Source organism: Molothrus ater, chromosome 19 (genome assembly GCF_012460135.2).
Source record: "Molothrus ater isolate BHLD 08-10-18 breed brown headed cowbird chromosome 19, BPBGC_Mater_1.1, whole genome shotgun sequence".
In the NCBI taxonomy this organism is placed as follows: Eukaryota; Metazoa; Chordata; class Aves; order Passeriformes; family Icteridae; genus Molothrus; species Molothrus ater.
Genome location: NC_050496.2, coordinates 1,953,796 through 1,973,429, shown reverse-complemented (window position 1 = coordinate 1,973,429; position 19,634 = coordinate 1,953,796). Strand labels below are relative to the sequence as shown.

At 48.0% G+C, this 19,634-nt stretch overlaps 1 protein-coding gene across 2 annotated transcripts in view; it reads left to right on the top strand.

The window, feature by feature from the left end:
• Positions 1 to 258: 258 nt before the first annotated feature.
• Positions 259 to 19,634, top strand: part of MAP2K4 (mitogen-activated protein kinase kinase 4) — a 65,418-nt gene continuing 46,042 nt past the window's right edge. The window contains exon 1 of one of the 2 annotated variants that reach the window (XM_036394528.2): positions 259 to 439. In XM_036394528.2, the coding sequence (XP_036250421.1) occupies positions 343 to 439 (97 nt within the window). In that variant the 5' untranslated portion in view covers positions 259 to 342. The remainder of the gene's footprint in view (positions 440 to 19,634) is intronic. The other variant, XM_036394529.2, reaches the window with a different exon arrangement.

Genomic DNA, 19,634 nt, shown 5'->3' with positions numbered 1-19,634 from the left:
CGGCTGCGGGCCCCGAGGGGATGCGAGACAGGCCAGCAGATGTCCGGGCGCCGCCGGCCGAGGGGCTGGCGGGGCCGAGCGCGGTGCGGGGTCCCCCGCGGGCGGTGCCCCCCGGCCCGGGGGAGCGGGAGCGGATCCGCAGGACCGCCCGAGGATGCCCCGGCCCCCCGCGGGAGGCAGCGCCGCCTCCGCCCCGCCGCAGCGGTGCCGCAGGCGCGGGGCCCCGGCGGGGAGGGGTTTCGCGGCCCCAGCCGGGGGCGGACGGGCGGCGGGGCCGTGTGTCCTGCCCTGCCGGGGAGGGCCCTGCGCAGCGCCGCCGCCGCTGCTCCCGCTCCGCGCACAATGGCGACTCCCAGCCCCAGCGGCGGCTCCGGGGGGAGCGGGAGCGGGCCCGGCCCGGGCGCCGCCGGCAGCAGCAGCAGCAGCAGCAGCATGCAGGGTAAGCACCGCCGGCCCGGGCAGCGCCGGGCCGTGCCGGGCCGCAGCCGCCGCAGGTCTCGCCCTGCCCGGGCCGTGGGGACCCCCGGGCGCTGCCGTTCGCGCCCCCCGCGCTGGGCCGCGGCCGTGCAGCGGCGCTGCCCGCGGGAATCCCCGGCCCCGGCTCGGCCCGGCCCCGGCGGCCCCGCTCCGGGCCTGCCCCGCTGGCGGCCTGGCCGCGCCCGGCGCGCTCGGCGGGAGGAAGCGCGGCCCTGGCCCTGCTCGCCGGGGCTGCCGGGGCGCAGGGCCTGCCCGGAGCTCGGCCCCGGCCGCCGGGACAAAGGCCGGGCTGGACGCGGCTCCGGCCTCTCCCGGCGGGGAACGGTTCTGCGGCCGCTGGGGGTGAGCGGTGCAGGCCGCGGCTGCAGCAGCAGCAGCATCCCTGGGGGCGCCGGCCGGAGCGAAGTGCGCTGGGGGCGGCCCGTGCCCGCAGGAGCCCCGCGGGGCGGCCGGGCTGGGGCTGCGGCACCGCGGCACTGCCCCGGCCAGCCCGGCCCTCCGCCTCCGCGCTGGGCTTTTCTCGAGACGAACGCTTGAGTGAAATCAGTTCAGCGCGAACTTGCCGTTCAGTTTCATTCAGTTTCGTTCTGTTCCGTTCCGATGGAAATTTACAGTGCTGCAGCGGGTCGTGTTGGTTTCCACCGGCACTTGTTGATGGTTGAGCAGCCTTGCAAAAACGGTGGATATTTGTTTTTCAGAAAGGCCTCAGCAAACCCTTTGAGTTTCGCCTTTAAAGTTAGAGCACTGGAATGTGCTCTCTGCTTGAAAAAGATTTTAGGCCTTATTAGGCTGAGGTGGCACAGTGCTAGTTTGTTTGTTTGTTTGTTTGTTTAAATTAAATACAGGGATGGTAATATTAAAGAAGCAGTTTACCCTGTTTTGGGACCAGGAAAAGGAAAGGTTGCTCTCTCTGTGACAGAAGTGTGGGTACTGTTGTGAAATAATGTTTGTCACTGTTATTTGCCATATTCTGTGTTGTTCCTGGTATAGACTGTGCTGAGACTGGTGGGGACTTGTTTGGGCAGAGAACTGATGGTTAAACTGAAGAGCTTGGTATATTTGGAGTAAAAAGATGAATTTTGGCTCCTTGTAGCTTCCCCTGCATGAAGGATTGGGTACCTTTTGGGTACCCAAAAGGTACCCAATCCTTCATGCAGGGGAATGAAGGGCCTTGTCAAGCTAGTATTATCCATTTTTCAAAAACCTGAGTCGCAGACTTTGTTCATTAAATGCATGGATTAAAAACTTTACCATGATATGCCAAAACAGTTGTGAGTTAATAAGAACAAGCCTTGTTCTCGTAGTGCAGTTAAAACCCTCAATGTTGCCTGTTGTATTTCCACCTGATCCATTTCTCATATTTGAGTTGTTCCTCTGAATCACTCTTCCAAGGCTGAGAGTTGGTTTTGCACCCTGGCACCTGTGGTGCCCTGTGAGTTTGTGGTGATGCAGCATCTGCATGCTGTGTCCAGTGGAAGAAGGGCACTTGGTTCTGCTCTAGCTCGTTAAGGTGGCTGTTTAAATACGGATTTAGGACCATGGGCCAGGGTGATGATGCCCAAGTGCTGGTGGCTTTCCCTGAGGTAACAGGTGAGTCTTCAGATGTCCCAGGAGGAGCTGTGTGTGGGATCCTGGCTGGGCTCTGGAGCAGCAGGTTGCTGTGACTGGGGTGTTCCTGGAACATGCAAGAAACTGTCCCCGGAGCAGCTGTGCTGCCCCAGCACCTGGGTGGGATGGGAAGGGGCTGGACATGGCTGCAGGTGGTGTGCAGGCTGCTGGGGCAGCTCTGGCTGCTCTCCAAGATGCACAGTGCCCTTGCCCACAACACGAGTTCCTGCTGATGCCAAGGCAAGCTGAGCTGAACAAAGAAAACCCCACAAAAGTTTCGAGCGTTCTGCAGTTTGGGAAGCCCAGCTTGTGCTTGTGGTGGGGCTGGGCAGGCACTGGAGCAAGGGAGGTGCAGGAATGCATTGCTGGGTGGGGAGAAGAGTAGGTAGGACTGCATCAGTGTCGATTTAATTGGCTTAAACAGCATGACAAGGTGGAGCAGGGAAGTCATTAAGCTGGAAGCAAGTAATTATATAAAAAAAAAAAAAAGTTTTGCTCAGTTAGTTTTCAGCCACAAACACTCTGACCTGGCTTGTGCAACTGCTTCTGCAAAGGAGGTGGGAGTGGGACGGGGTGGAACTCCTGTGCCAAAGGACTGTGACACTGCTCCCCTGGTTGCTTTTGGAGACCTTGCCCAGAGGCCATGTGCTTGGGCAAGCTCACCTGAGGTGAGAGTCCCTTGCAGGAGGTTTCTGCTCTGGTGTCAAGGCTGGCAGTTTTATAAGGAGTGTCAGCTGTCAGGGCATTCATCAGGGCCTGGGGATAGGGAAGAGTTGTGAGGATGGTGGTACAGGGGAGAAGTCTTCAGAGGAATCAAGGCCCATCACATTGATGTCCAGGGCAAGGGCACCAGGTCCAGAAGGTCTCTGCTGCTGACCACCCAGTTTTGGTTTTAATTCTGTATCCTACACCATTTCTGATGCACACAGGCTAAAGTCCTCCAGGTGACAATGCAGAAGTGAAGGGACACTGCCCTGTCCCTGTGCTGGGCTCACTGTGCAGCCATGGCTCTCAAGCCTGATGATCAAGCAAGGGGTTGCTTCACCTAAGGGTTATTATTCACCCTTATTCTGCATGCCCCAGCTTCACTCTCATGTCTTCTCTTGGCTACCTGGATCAGCTGCCCATGCCAAAGGACCTGGAGCTTCATTTCTTCCCAAAGAATCCCCTGACCAGTGCAGTTCATGGTGCTGTGTTCAAGGCACAGCTTGGAGATGAAGGAGAGCTGGAATTCTGAGTATTAAAATAGATCCTATTTAGTAATTTTTAAATGTCTGTTGCATGCACACTAAATCAAGTCTGTCCAGATGCTGGTGACTGGTGGTGTGAAGAGTTGTTCTTACTCATGTGTAATGTTGAATTTCAAGAACAGTCCTGAGTATTTAGTGTCCTGGATGTTTTGTGCAAGAAACAGATTCTGTGAAAGTAGGATACCTTTGATGGTGATTTAAGGAAAAACCAGCACCCAAACTGTAATTGGAGTAATCTTGTGTTTCTCTCATTGCCAAAATTAGTAATAGTCATTACTGCTAACATTACTCAGAAAATGGTAATTTGAAGAATAGTGGTATGAAATCTAGAAATGTAGTTTGTTCCAAGGCATAGGGAGAATTTTGATTCTAATTAAAACCCGTGGAGTCACTCATCCTAACTACAGTGCCAAAGAGGAACTGGAACCACTTATAACTGATGGTTGTGGAATCAGCTCAGCTGCACTGGGCACTCAGGAAGACTGGAGGCAACTGGGACTTCTCCAAATACTGCCTGGTTTGCTCTGATGTCTTTAAAAAGCAAAGCAGAGCTACTGAGTGTGTCTTCTCAGAGTGTACATCACGGCTCAGATGTGTTGGGTGGGAATTCCTGACCAGAATTTGGGATTCTCAGTTCCCTTCATGTGTCTGTGGTCCCATTTCCTCCCTCATTCGTGTCTTTGCCCTCTTCATCTGACTCCAGCCATTTTAGCAAAAAATCAGAGGAGCTGTGTCTCTGGTGAGAGAGTCCTTTGTGGGTATGAGGCAGGGAGCCTGGACAGGGAGGTTGTTAAGAGGTGTCTGAGTGCATGAGGAGATGAGCTAGAGTCCCTCTCTCACCCTTGGGTGCCATTCATGACATCAGGGGTTTACTGAAGTTGGGTGAGGAGATGAGCTAGAGTCCTTCTCTCACCCTTGGGTGCCATTCATGACATCAGGGGTTTACTGAAGTTGGGTGATCGCTTCCTATTTACAAGGAAACACTCTCCTGTACCTTTTTTTCTGGCAGAAGAGAGCTGCTGGGAGGCTTTTTGAGAGGTCAGGAATTGTTCATGTTTGGGATGGACTCTGTCAGTCAGTGTGGTCGGGTGAATTTGGTGTGGGTGTGTGATGTGCACAGTGGGGTAGTGGTGGCTCCTGCACACAGCACTGGCAGAAGCTGAATATTGCTTGAAACCATTTGTGGGCTTGCTGCCACCAGACTGATCCTCATTGTGGGAATTCAGTAAAGAGATGCCATGGCTCCCATGTCCTCCTCTGTTTCTTGCTGCCTTGGTGAGTGCATGAGGTGACTGGGGCTGCTCCCCTCCCCACTCTTGCTCTCAGTGGAACTATCAAGCCATGTGTGTTAGCAGACAGCCCTGATGCAGGCTGACTCTGGCAGATTGATGGGTGTATGTCTACTTGGACATATTTGCATTTGTTAAGAGCAATAAAAGTTGTGTGGTGAGCAAATCAGTGTATTTTAGTTCATTTGTGCCCCCAGTTTATTCCTGTATGGTCCTTATGGCCATGTCTGCTTGTGTTGGTGTAAGCTTGTGTGTGTAGGGTTGTGTTGGTAGGTGGGCATATGGTTTTGCATTTTGCCTTTCTATTTTGTTTTACTTTTAATCAATTGATGGTTTTGATATGTCTGTTTTCCTGGTAAAGAGGCAGCCCAAAAGTGTTAGTCTCCTCAGATGCTGGAAGGTTTTTTCAGTTATTTTATGCTGATTTGAGGAAGCCAGGAGGTGTGGAAGTCACACTGTTGCCCATCAAAATGAGAGTTATCCTGCAGGAGAGAGATGAGTTTTGTGAGGCTTGAAAAAGCCAAAACGTGTGCTTTCCGAACTTCATGTTGTTGAGGAGTCCTTGAAATGAAATTTGTGTGTATGCAGTGAAGCACTGATTACAGGAATCTTGTGTAACCATATCAAGCTCTGAGTGTATCAAACACACATAAACAGCTTTTTTGCATCATACAGCTTTGAAGTTGGATCTCTTCTGTTGGATTTACGTTTGATAAGATTTTGTGTGGAAGAAAATGTGGAGGTCTGTTTCTTGGTGGAGGAATCAGGCTACCTGTTGTAGCCTTTGGAGACTGGAAAGGAAAACTGTGAGGGGAAGAAGCTGTGCAGGGTATTTGTGTAGTGTTCTGCCCTGTGGGTAGGAACTGGCAGCAAGTATCCATCTCCAGGCTCCACTGAAGTGATGTTTATAAAGAAGGTATAAAAATCTCTGAATGGATGTGATGCTTCTGGCATCCTCTCAAAGGCTGGAGGGCACTGGTCTGGAGCAGCATTGGGCAGGTGCTGCTGATGTTCCCTGCTCTCATGTACCTCATTTGAAATGAGCTTCATTGCATTTAAATGCCTCCTTAGATGTGCATGTGTGTCTTGCCCTTCTGCCTTGTACTCAGACAGCAGCATCCACTCAGGAAGGTGGGGATTGCTATGCTGCAGCAGCAGGCTGAGGAAAACCTGCCTGATGCTGGCAGTTGAGCCTTTTCACTGTGGTTCAGAAGTATCACCTTGGGATATTGGCTTCTTCATGGATATTCTGGTCAGGATAGATTATTTTTATTATTGCACAGTGTTGTCTGCTGCCTTTGGAGAGATGAACAAATTTTTTGGGGATTCCTTTGATGATCCTGGTCATTTATGGTTGCTGGGCTGTAATATCTCTTCTGCAATGAAGAGTCCCTCTGATGACACTCATTCAAAAGAATCTTTGTCTTTAAGTCTATATGCCTAGGGCTTAATGCATCTTTAAACTGTTTTTATATCAGTTTGGCTGATTTCTGGTTTTTAGTTCTGCCTGTGCAGTTCTGCTGCTGCTCCCTTGGCCAATACCTTCAGTAATGTGAATCTTCCACTGTGTTATTCCAGGCTGCTGGTGTTCCCCTGGCAAAGGGCTTTTGTCTCTCTTCTGGGTACTCAGGTTTCTTTTCATGTTGTGGATTTGTTTGATTGTAGAAGGGATGTGTGAGCAAGGGGTAAATGACAGCACAGTGCCTGTTGAGCATGGAAAAATGCCTTTCAAAAAGGTGTGTTACTGTAGCTTGTTTACTTAATGTGCAGTGGTTGCTCATGGTAAATCCCTGGAGAGAGACACTTCACCTGGGTTTCTTCAGTTCAGCTCATAGATAAGTTGAGTACTGTGTCTCTGCTAGGCTGAGAATGGAACAGCTATTGCATGTTCATTGTCCCTCTGGTTTGCAGGATGTCTGCAACGTGAGTTTGAGGCTCACCCCTTGCAGTTGGCACTGACTTGGCTGTCAAAATATTGAAATACTTGATTATCCAAATCAATGAGAAGGAAAGTGCCCGTGAAGGTGCTGAGGGGTTAAGCCATTGTTCATAAAGTGTGAAATGCAGGGAGAGTGGGTTTCATCTCATTCTCCTGGGACAGGATTGCAGGGAGGATTTGTGCAGCCTTGGAGCTTTGGTTTTTACTCTTGGTTATGTTAGTGTCTGAACAAGACAAAATAATTTTTGCTGTGACTCTGCACCCTGTTTTCTACCCCCACCCACGTCTTTGTACTGTTGCTGAGTGGTTGGACAAGTTATCTCAGTTACAGGTCTCTTGCTGAGGTTTGCTAGGTGGATTTATGTAAACTGTATATGAGATGCTTGGAAAACTGCCACTGCAGGTGACACCTCATGTGGCAGCCTGTCTAAGGGGTGCTCCTGTGCTAGCAGCATTGAAGTGACTGCAAGAGCTGCTGTGGGTGGACCTTTTATATACATGTACCTTTAACACACACATCTGTTTGTTCACCTTGTAGGCATGTCCCATGTTGGACCATGTTTGTCTTCTTGCCTCATGCGTGGTCCCAGCTCAGGACCTGTTTTCCCTCTTTGGAACTGTGTCTGAGTGAATTGGCCTTTTTCCTGAGACCCTGAAGCTGAAGGGAAGGATAGACTGACTGCAGGGAGATTTGCAGTAGGAGAGACTTGAACTAACTCCTGTGATTTAACACGGTAAACTCAGAGCATCCAGAGGACAGTAGGGATGTGTTTTAAACCAAAGTATGTAAAAGAAGACTGATAAACTTTGGCAGCCAAAATACATTTGGAAATAATGGAAAGGAGGGAAGGGAGAGTTGAAAACTTGCTCTGCCTCAGCAGTGAAGTTTTGTCAGCCTGAACATTTGCGTTTTGGAGCTGGTGTTCTGGACAGTCTGTGGTGCTGACTTTGGTTCTAAACTTTTATTTTATGTACACTAGTCTGGTTCTTATGGTCATCTGCAATCCTACTGGGTTTACATTTGTTTGAGGGGTAGCTTTAGATCTTGAAGCTCCTCATGATGTACATTCCTGGTCTGCTTAGGTGGCTGTTTCTTCAAGATGAGTCCTGCAGTTCGTGCAGGTGTACATGTCTGTGTCTCCTCGTGGTGAGATGGAAAGGTGCAAACGTGGTTTTTATCAGATGTCACAGGTTTGTTTAAGCACAGTCCCAGTGGAGCTCTCTGCAGCCCTGTTGGGTGCCTGCTCCATGCCTGCACAGATCCTTTGCAGGGCATGTGAGGTATCATTGGCCTGGATTTGCATCAGGAGTATCATGTGATGCTGCAGAGCATCTTCCAAAATGTGTGACCTTGACACCTCAGGCTGTACCCTCGGTGCTGAGATCTCTGCTATTGCTGTTAGTGAGGAAACACAACACAGCACGGTGTTGCCAAGTATCGCTGCCCATTTCTCTCCTGTTTCTCCTCTCAGGTGAGCTGACCTGTCGTGCACATTGGCGGTACAGTGACAGTGTTCAGTGGGTATGAGCATCAAGGGAGATGGGAGTATGTGTATTGCACAAATTGTGTATTTATTAGCTGCCAAATTGAGTTCCTCTTTTGCAAATCAAAGCCTTGCTGTTTGCCCTTTACTGGAGGCAGGGTGAGCCCTCCAGGAAGCAGACAGCTCTGCTGGTCCTGGAGCAAACAAAGAGTCCAAGTGCCAGGAATTAGTCTGTGTTTTGAATAATTTATCTGATCTTTCTGAGGTGCTTCGGGAGATGCCCTGTGGCGTAAGGAGCACAGCTGTTGGGAGCAGACAGCTGAGCTGAACGGGAGTTTATCCTTTATCCCTTTTTGTCTAGGCTTATTTTTTTTCTCTGGACCAGAAGGGTTGTGTGGTTTGCTTTGGACCTAATTCTCTGGAAGTGGGTCTCTGAAGTGAATTAGCTATCACTTTGCTTTTGGACCAGAAAGCAAAGTGTTTGTACTTTGAAGAGGTTTGTGGACAGAGATAAAACAGTTTCCTTTAAAAACATATGGCTGTGTTGTTTGACCTGGGAGGGGTTGTGGACTAAGATGAAAGCAGTGCGTTTGGAAATCTCTTTGGGGAGCAGTGGGACCATGTCCGAGTTTTCCTGTAGAGACCAGTTCCTCTCCTGAACACTCAGTTCAGGACTTGGCCTCATGCCAGACTCTGGAAACCTCATCCCACCTTTGCTATCCTCTTGTTTTCCCTTGTCCCACTCAGAAACCTGCAGGGGCAGAAAGCAGAGCAGAAGGGGGAGGATGGTCAGAATGGTTTTGTACAATGCTGGCCAGGAGATGAGGAGATGTTCTTCAAGGTCCTTTTTGCCTTGGGGTAGCTGCAGCAATCAGTGTGTGGAAAGTTGGCTATTGGCATGTCAGCTTTTAGAGCTGGTTTGCTTTGTGATTTGAGGAAGAGGTCAGCTTTCTGATCTGATCTAGCCCAGCTGTTGTCACTAGAAAGTGTGACAGTAAGGTGTAAGTTAGTATGCAAGTTTACACAGAGGAGTTGTGAATGAGCTCAGACTTGTGTTGGAAGAAGAAAGGGTTGGATGCAAAGGTTTAGATATGTGCTGTTTTAAGCAGCAGCTTGGCAGTTGAGTTCTTTCTGCACTGGAGCCACATGTTGTGGAATATCTGAACAAGCCTGCCAGCATTCTCCTGGAAATGCAAAATCTATTTTAAAATATATTTCTAATTAATGTATTTCTTTTTGAGAAGAATTGGAGTAATAGCCTGGAGCTTATCTGTCCAGCTGGTTGTGCCAGAGTCATAAATAGCCAGATAGGCTTTTTATGGGTTAAGTTTTGCCACTGTGTATCAGTGCTAGATGTCATGGGGCTAAGAACAAAAATTTACTCTCTGGCCTGTTTCTGTGGTTTCATCCCTGCTGATCCTGCTGATGAGGACTGCAGCTGAGCAGATGGGAGAAGGATCTTGTCAGCAAGTGTGGAAGTGGCAAAGATTGAGACAGGAGTGCTGGGAGCTGGTGTCTGAGGCCCATGTGTGCCTGTCTGGAGGGTCCTGGCTTCCCCATCAGGGCCATCATTTGGAATCTTCTGTGAATTGAAGAAATTCCCAGTCTCATTTGTCAGTGTGGCTGCTTTTTTCCTGCCTTACAAAAATATGGGAAATGAAGAATGTGTGAATGCAGGGTTAATTTCAATGAAGCCCTGCAATGTTTCTAGGTCTGGTAATTTGCTTTAATATAGACAGGCCTTAGTCAGGGCTGACTTGAATGGGAGCCTGCAACTGAACTGGCAGCAGGAGCCCTGCTTCACCGTGAGCTGCCAAAAGTCTGAGTGGCACCCTGCCCCATAGCAGGGCACTGTGCTGCTCTCACAGCACCTGGGACACAGTCCAGGAGCCACTTGTCCACAGTGTTGTTTCCACGTAGTAAATAACAGCTTTCTGGGAAGGTTTGTGTAGGGTTTCCCTCCAGGGCTCAGTGGTACTCTGACTTCAGCAGCAGAGCTCTGACTGCCCAGTGTTCTCAGAATAATCCTGTGCTGGCATGTCCTGACTCCTTGAGACCCAAACCAAACACAGATAGTGCTCTGTGACAACATTCTTCAACAGGTTGATGTCCTTGCTGTTGAGCAATGCAGAAATTAATGGTGTAATAAGATTGGGGTCATCATCTTCCTGTCCCTTCAGCATTGTGTTCAAGAGTTTTGGGTTTAGCAACCAGCACAGGTTGCTCCATGACAGCTGAGCTGGTGGAGGGGAAGTTTGGGTCATCTTCATCCAGGCTGTCAGGAGTTGCTGCTGCTTTACTGCCCAGCAGGAGCATTGACTCGTGCCAGGAGGAAACTGAGTGCTCTTCCAGCCTTGATGATTCAATCCCAAGTATTGCAGTTGTTTTAGATGGCTGTGGGTTTGATATGACCTGGTCCATGTTAGGGCTCAAAGAAATGCAAGAACCTTTGGAAATCTCTTTGAAAAGAGAAAAATAATGACATATAGCAAGACAGTGGAAGAATTGTGTCTGCAGTGCATGGGCACACACATTCTGCTGGGACCAGCCAGAGCCCAGCTAATGCCCTTATCCTCTGCTAAGGGAACTGGCAAGCTGGGTGCCCAGGGATTCCTATGACAAGTTTAAAACTTTGTCTCCACTAGTTTACCCCTTTCTACCTCATGCATAACCATATCAGACTCCTCCTTAAAAACAGTTAGGACTCTTGGCTTTCAGTAGAGGATTTCAGTCATTAGCTGATAATACTCTTCCTGTTGCCACACCTTGGTGGTTTCATGGCACCTGTGTTGCTGTTGATCTGGCATCTTCAACATGCATGTGCTGCTCCCTCTGTAATGCCTGTGTCTCAGAGGTGTTTTAGGGTATGATGGTATTTCTGCCCTGGTGTGCCTTGGGCTAGGCAAGGAACCAGTCTCCTCTCCCCTTTCCAGCATATGAATGCTCTGTTCCCACTGATGGGATGTTATTTGTGATATCTTTGGAGTTCACATTGTCTCTGGGGTTTGTTGATGGTCTTGTATGGAGCAGAAAACATGGGCAGCAAGGCCAGGTTGGTACACCTCAGCTTCCCCCCTTCTCAGATGCCTCTGAGGGCAGCAGCACCAGGAGCAGAGTGAAGCTGTGCTGGTGCCACAAGCAGAGATGACTCTTGCATTACTGACACAAAGTCATGCAGCTCCCACCTTCTCAGCAAAAGCTTGGGACTCCTGCTGTCCTGCAGAAGTTGAGCATCATAAACCATTGTGGTGAGCATGGGCCAGGCAGGCAGCAGGGCTGGCTCCGGCCACAGGGCCACCCACAGGTGGCTGCAAAAGTGGAAAACTTCTTTGTGGTGCTGGGACAACCTTGCAGGAGGCAGGAGAGGACTCGTGGTGCTGTTGTGTGGGACAGTCAGTTTGTATGCAGGGCTGGTGCACTATATGGGATAGTCAGTTTGTAATGCAGGGCTTCCTCCTGGGAGCTTGGAGGGAGAAGGAGTTAATGGGGACAAGGGCAAGGGAAGAAGATAGCTGGATCAGAGTTGGGGCTACTGGCTGATATTTTTGCAGCAGTCTTCTGTTACCCAGTGAGAGCACGGGGATTAGCTGGGCAGACTCTCAGGCTCCTTCCGGACTCAGGGTCCGCCTGCCCTCTGCACACCAGGAGAGCCTTTTTTACACAGACTTTCAAAATCCACTGCGCTTGGGGAATTTTTATGGAGAGATTTTATGGTGCTTATTTCTTCAGCAGCGAAATTTTGTGTTTGCTCCTGGTTATTTACCCTAGTAAAAGGGTAAACAGCAAGGTTGCTGCTTCCTGAGAGTGCAGTGGTGCCAAATTCCTCATGCACATTGCTGTAGTGCCTGCATCCCAGAGCCTGCTGGATCACACCTGCCTCTTCCAAATGTTGGTGGCTCGGGTCCTTGTCACTGCTCAGACTGGGAGCTTTGCCATGACCTGCCCCTTATATCAAGCAAGGGATCTGTACCCAGGTCTGTAGTGTGGTTATCTGGTGTGATCTCTCTGTGATTAGGAAGAAATTCTTTGCTTGGGAAGAAATTATTCCCTATAAGGGTGATGAAGCCCTGGCACAGGCTGCCCAGAGCAGCTGTGGCTGCCCCTGGATCCCTGGAAGTGTCCAAGGCCAGACTGAATGGGGCTTGGAGCAACCTGGCATAGTGGGAGGTGTCCCTGCCATGGCAGGGGGTGGAATGAGATGGTCTTGAAAGTTTTCTCACCCAGTTTTGGCATTCTGTGAGTCTGGCTTGGCTGCTGGTGGGGGAGAAGAGGGGGCTGCAGGCAGAGCTGCTTGCCCAGGTTGCTGTTGTACAGGTGAGCTGTCACTGGCAGCACCTGTGGGGGAATTTCAGAAAAAGCCACTGTACACGTCCTCCCCTGCTCTGGGCAGGTGTCTCTGATGCAAGTGTGGAATGCTGTGCTCCACCAGGTCTGGTCTTTTGCTGTGGTGGCAGTGCTGGAGGGCTGGGCTTCTCTGGGAAATTGCCTGGGCACGAGCAGCTGGACCATCTGTTTTAAAATATTGTTTAATATGGGCAGGTTTCCTGCAAACTTTCAGCTTTCTGGGAATAAAACAATCTCTTCAGTCTTAAAGTTTGTTACTTTATGTGGTACCCGTGGTCCACTCCTTCTCCTGCCAGATGCCAGTGTTTGTCCCCTGGGTCCTGATGATGGGACTGCTCTGTGTTCAGAGCAGTGCAGCCTAAAGTTTGATCGAAAAAATCCATTTTATTTATGATTTTAAGAGTAAATGTTGAAAGATAAAAGGAGATTCTTAATGCTGGTGCTCTCCTTTGAGTGGATGGAGAGAAATGGTCTTTTACTTTAGGCTGTCAGAGAGGCTTCTGTGCAAAAGCACAAAGAGAAAGCTGTGCCTTTTTTTAGCATTATCCTTGCTTTTTTATCAATATTGGTACTGAGAATTTGCTTTTTCTTGAAACTAACCAGATACACCATTCTGTTCCTGAGAGAGCAACTGTTTCTCACATTGCTGCTGTAGCAAAAATTAATTAAGTCTTCTTAATAGGTCACCAATTGTTGAGGTAGATCTGTGCCTTCTGCTTTGCCTGTGACATAAGGGTAGCACTATTTATTTCACTTTTGGGTTTGTTTTTTTTTTCTTAAATCTGAATTGTAGAAATCTTGTGCCTTTGCATTTCTTTGAATTTACACAAAGATTTTTTTGTTTTTACTCTGTAGGCAAATTTGTTGCAGCAATTTTAATATCTGAAGAGATTATTTTTAATGTCTTTTTAAACAGTTGATGTCTTTGGGTTTTATCTCAGAATTTTGTGACTGCTGTTCAGAGACATTGCTTCTGAGATACTGTACATAGAGAATCTTTTGTTGTCCATTTCGTTTCACAGAATGGTGTTTTTCTGTCGTGGAAGAGCTCAGAGGAGCTATGCTTCACTGTTCCAGCCCAGAGTGAGCCCATGTGTCAGAATAACTCCCCTAGGACAGGGTTGGAAAGCACTGATTTATTGTTAATAGCTTTCTATTAGCTCAGGATATACAGATATTTAGGAAACTTGATGTTTGAAGCTGAAATTTCAAACCTCTTTTGCAAGCTAGAGCTCTGTGGCAGGAATTGGGTGTTAATTTATTTTTGCAAGTACTCAGTCAGTGCTTAGTAATTGTTGATGATGAAACTGGTGGCACTTACAGAGGGCAGGAGGGGTCTGGCCTGGACCTGGCACAGGCTGGCACATACCTGTTAACTGATGGATTCTGCTGTGTCTCCACTTCTTTTCCTCAAGAAGAACATCTTTAATTGGAAGGTGTGGGTTATTTTGTGCTGAGAAAGAAAAGGCAGTTGCTGTTCTCCGTGCTGGAAGATCAAAGGTTTTTACTGGAGAGAGATGCTTTGCACATCCTCTGCTTGTTGTGAATGAAAGGAATGTAACACAGGTGTCTGAATTTCTCTTGTAAGCCATTGAGAAGTGGCAGGGTTTGATCCCCAGTGCTCTGCAGCCCTTTCATGGGAAAACAGCAGCAAGTCTCAGTTCAAGATGGCAGCTTTGCCTTAGTGAATAATTCAGCAAAACTGTGCTGTCGGGTGAGGCAGAGGTGTGTTGATGTTCTGCTAACCTAGATTTGGGTTAAGCAGTCAGGGCATTAATAAATGGTGAAATGAGGGGGCAAATATGCAATGGAACTGACTTGCTGCTGGCCTAAAGGGAGCAGCACAGCCTCTGCTGTGCACTGGGATGCAGCTCTGCAGAGCAGCAGGATGCAGTGCTGAGCCTCCCGTGGCTCAGGTCCCTGTCCCATGGCATTCCTTGCCAGGCAGCAGCCCAGACCAGTCTCAGTTTCTGTGTTTTGGGCTCCTGCCTGTGCCCAGCTCTGCCTTGTCTGTGGGAAGGGCTGTTCCCAGGGGTAGTTCCTTCCCATTTGTGTTTTGCTGACAAGTCTGTATAAAGAAAATAAAAGGGTCAGGGACTCTTCTCTTTTTTTTTTTCTGTTTCTATCAGGGTTGCAAACCTCAAAACTGTTTGAAATTTATTTTGCAGACTTTGATGTAAAGGTCCTTTCCCAATGTAATTTCATTAAATTTCACAGCAAGATCCCAGTCCTATGGTCAGGGCCTGTTAATAGTGCTGCAAGATAAACACAAAGTATAAAAAGCACTCTTTTTTTCAGTTATAAAAGCTGTAGCAATAAAAAGGCAGCAGGAGTTCCCCTGCTGTGGAAATAAAGGGTTTGTGTGTCCTTAGGGGGAGCAGAACCCTTTGAGCTGGGTGGTGGAAGGAGAGCAGAGCTCTCTACAGCAGTTTCAGCTCCTGACTGTGATCCATGTGCTGGAGCCAAGCTCTGCAGAGGCTTGGGTTTGTCCTGGCTGGGAACACTGGGGTTTTACTCATCTGGAACCACACAGAAAAGGAAAACCACAAAACCCTCAGCTTCCTGCTCTGCAGGTAACGGGATTGAGCTTCTCATTTCTCTACTTTCACTTTCTGCAGTGTTTGCTTGCATTAGGAATGACTGGATTAAGGTCTTTATTTAAAATATGATTTGTCTTTTTAGATCTGTTCTCTCTTCACTGACAGGATGCAGGGTGTTTGTCTAGAGCTGCATCAGCTGATGTTCCAAAGCCAGGCTGTTGCTCATTGCTGCAGATCCCTTGCCTGTTGCGTTCATCTGTGCAGTTCTTCCTTGAGGAAGAGGCTTCATTGTTGTCACACTTCAGTGTTATGTTCACTAGCAAGAAAGTGAAGATTTCTCCCACCTAAGTAAATACCCAGAGTGCTGTTGAGAGCAGCCAGCTGTTGGAGGCAGCCCTGTCCATCTGCCAAGCTCCTGAAGGCAGCAGCCCTGTGCCCAAATCCCTTATGGACTCCAGCCTTCTTCAGTGGAGCCCTGCAAGGCCTTTGGTACCTGCTGCCTTCACTCCTCCCAGCACTGCAGCAGAGCATTCCTGGCATTCCGTGTCTTTTGTCACTTGAATGACAATGTTGGGCAAGAGTGCCATCGCTGTGTGTCTTTCTGAAGAGGGTTTGATGCTGCCAAGCTGTTAAAGCTGAAAATTCTGTTGGAAACATCAGTCATTAGACAATGCCTGACATGTCTCAGCAGTGGGAATCAGGGGTTCCTTCCTGTTGTCCTGCTAATTTGTACTGAATGCTTCACAAGACAGTACAAAGCTGGAACTTTTATGAGTGCACAAGAGTTTTTTTTTTTTTTTGTAATGTTTTTCTTACCAGAAAAAAAAAAAAAGCTGCCTTCCAGCCCAAAAGCTGGTGTTCACAGAGCTGTGGTGTGATGTTTAACAAAGCCTCTGAGTGTTCATTAAGTTATTTTGGTGTTGAGAAATAACTGGCCTATGGGTGTTTCTGCTGGATTTCAGCATGAGGAAAGGTTTGAACAAAGTAATGAAAGCGAACCGAAGTTCATTTAAGTAAGCTTTTTTAGATTTTTTTGCCCTTTTTTGATTTTTTTATTCCTTTCTATGGGAATTTTCCTTCATTTTTCCCCTCTCCAGTTCCTTGGAAAGCAGAGTAATTTAAGTGCTGGTTGGAGAGCTGTGAATGGCAGCAGGGCACCCCTGGCCATAGTGGAGAAGAGCTGGGCAAACCCTGGGGCTGGGTTCTGCCCATCCCCTGTGGCACTGAGGATCTGCTCCCCTGCAGACAGGGAGAGGATGCAGTGGGAACACCCAGACCTGTTGTGTGGCCATGGGGAGAGATCTGTGCTGCTGCTGTGCTGGGCAGAGTGGTGGAAATTCAACCAACTCAGGTTGTGTCTCAAATGCAAGTGTCAGGGCAGGTCCTGTGTCACCAGGGGACAAAGTGGGTGGTGACAGAGCACCAGGTATAGGTGGCAGGTTTTGTCTCATAGCTGAGCTGCTGGGTTGGGTTTGTGTTGTTGAGCTTGGAGTCTGAGGGCTTCAATCAAGCGTTGGGTTGAGCTGGGTGAGCTCTTGCCAGCCTGGTAGGATGGGGTCTGGCCCTCACAAAGCAACAAGAGGATGGGATAGGACTGGGGAAGTAAAACCCAGCAGCAGTCATTAAATACAGAGGTACCATGGCTGACTGAGGAGGGCCTTGGGTTGGAAGTGGTTGGAGGATGAAAGAATAGCTGAAGGAAGGATGTTGTGGCTTTGCTTATCACTCTTTTCATTGATATCTTGTGCTGTGATGGAGGGCAAGATGATGTGCTAGATGGACCACTGCAGCTGTTCTTAGGCTCTTTGTCTTTGGATCTAGCCCTTACCCCTGGAATTGGAACATTGTTTTCTGAAATCCAGATTGGGGGAGTACAAAAATAGATCAGATAGATCTATCTACAGATACCACTTCTAAAGCTTAGCACAAAATTGCCTTGAATTTAGTATCTAAAAGTTCTCCAGCCAAGTGCTTTCAAAGACATCTAAAAGCTTTATATACTCTCTAGATTTGCAATTTAATTTCTTGCTTAAGCAACTCTACACACCTCCATTATAATTCAGCAGAACTAAGCAAAAATGCCCATTGGGACCATGTGTTCCAAGGTGTTAAGATCCAGATCAAAATCTTTCCCAGTGTAACAGTGCAGAAAGAACCTTGCAGCTGAGACCAGGTTTTCAGAAGGGCTCAGTTCCTCTCTAAGGCTGTGAAGATACTGATCAGTTGTTCAGAACAGCACACATGGGCACTCACAAGCAAGAGACCAGCTCATGTGAAGCAGATCCAAACTTGAAGAATTGGCTTGGTGTATTTTTAGTTATGCATAGATGTCAGGCTGGTAGTATTTGGAAAAAAAAAAAATCCAAACAACCCTATATGTTAGAAAGTTTGGGATCCAGACATGAAGATCTGCTACACTTGCATTGTGCACAGGATTGTCTCTTGTGGAAATAGTGGTGAAAGCAGCCCAGTGCTGGGGTCAGAGCATTGTCCCTCCCCAGGAGAGTCTGAAGCCTCTTAAAGGCCCATTCCAGTATGAGTCTCCTCACTATAGTACAGATTGTTTCCAAAATTTTATTTGTACATGTTAGTGCAGCTTGAACATTTTTACACATTTTTACACATACACTTTCTCCACTTATTTTTATTTCTCTTTCTAGTTATTTAACTAGTTGGTGACAGGCAACATGTAACTATTCTTATTCACCTGCCTCGGGAGGATTTCTTATTCTTATTTCTTATTGTGTCACTGTAGGATTCAGTCTGGGTCCAAGGTGTTTATTGGAGCCAGTGGGATGCAGGCTGTGATTGGTGTTACCATTTTTTTGGCCTAAGGTATCTAGAGGGATGATGGAAACATGCTTGTTGCTTTATCCAAAGAAATGAAATCCTTTCCATTGACCTTAAGCAAAGGCCTCAAGGGCAGATTTTTCCCCTTGTTTTTAGTCTGAGTACAGGCTCCTAAAATTAAAAAGAAAAGTAATAAAATCAATCAAACCCCCTCCCCAGCCCTCCTTCCTATGGTATATTTTATAATTGTTGCTGTGCTGTTTCATATTGAAAAAGTATCGTGCATGGCCCTTTGCATAATTTATTATTGTTGTTCACCAGGAGAGGTTCCAGGTGCTGCCCAATAAATTTCCCAGGGCAGTGTCACCCTTTGTGCCTGACAGCTGCTCCATGACAGGCTCAGCTCTGCGGGGTTATGCCGTGGCTGCCTTGGGCACAGCTTGCAGGAATATTTTGGGTGAAGCACAGTGCTGCTGTGAGAGCGCACACAGTCTCCTGGTGTGGCAGCACCTCTTGTTTGGAGACAGTTGAGGCCTGCAGGTTCTGTGCAGCAGTGTTCCACCAGGCTTGGTGATGGACTGTGAGCCATGTGTCAAATGCTGCTCTCCAGCTGGAAATTGCCTGAACCCCAGCTTGGGCTGGAAGCTGCTGTTTCATCCTAGTGCTGCACCCTCCTCTGGGCGGGGAGCTTTAACCCTCTTTATACAAATGGTGTTTCCATGCAGGGCAGTATCAGGGATTATATTAAAGGTTACCAGTGGGTATTGGAGAGGGCAGAGACTTCATTCTCGGGTTTTGCTCCTGGGAGTTTCCAGTCTGAGGGAACTAATCTTAATCCGATTGCAATTTCTTGCCCTCTAAGCTTAACCTACTTTAGCAGGCGTTGTGGTGGAGGTATTTATAGATGCTGGAAGTGCTGTTGGATGTAGCCCTTATCCTGCAGTGGTGGGTGGGTGTCTGCTGGTGCAGCTGTGAGCCACCTCCCAGCCCCAAGTCAGGCAGATGTCTCACTGAAATATTGTCTAGTACAATTGTTTTGCCATGGAGTGTGCTCATTACAGGGGCCAGTAATCCTTCCAGAGTCCTGGCTGCTCTAGGCTTGGGTGTTTGTACTCCCTAGCTGGAAGCACCCTTGTGGCTGCGGGTGAATTATGGCTAAATCCTCTTTCTAATGAGGTGACTCCTAAAAATGAGCATACTTAGCTTACTCCAGGGCAAAATCATCATTTCAGATTTGAATGCTGACTCTAGGATCATTGGAAATTGAAGGTTTCATTGAATGATTAAAAAGGACAGTAACAGACAGATGCACTGAAAATATTTGTACCCTTTAAAGTGAATTTCTGTGGTTGCAGCTCTTAAAACTCATAAATCAAACCCCAGGCCTCTTCTTTCATCCAGACTCCTCAAACAGAGCTGCATGACATGTTGAAGTTCTTCAAGTTTTGTTGCAAAATTTGACTAGATTTTCTTGAAAAATAGTTTATCTTGAGCGTAAGACTGGAAACCTCCTTTAGTCTCAAATGAGTTGTGCTGGTGTTGGAGAAGATCCATGAGCAAGACTGGGAAGGAAGGAAATACAAGTGCAAGATGTAGTTGGAAGGGTCTGTGGGCAGGCAGAGCTGTGCTAACAGCAGCAGGAATAACCAGCTGGAAATCCTGGGAGCCTTCAGGATGTCAGCAACTGCAGGGCTGCAGCTCTGAACGCAGGTAAATGTTCTTTGCTGTCTCTACATCAAAGCAGGCATTTTGTTAGCAGACAAGATACAGCAGTTTGGTTTTTTAAAGCTGTTGGAAGAGCAGAGATCTGTGTTGCTTTTGGTTTTTTTTCATGTCTTACCTTGGAGTTTGCATGAGCTTTGCTTGGAATTACCTTGGAAGGAATCAGAGCTGATAGTTTTCTATTAAGAAAA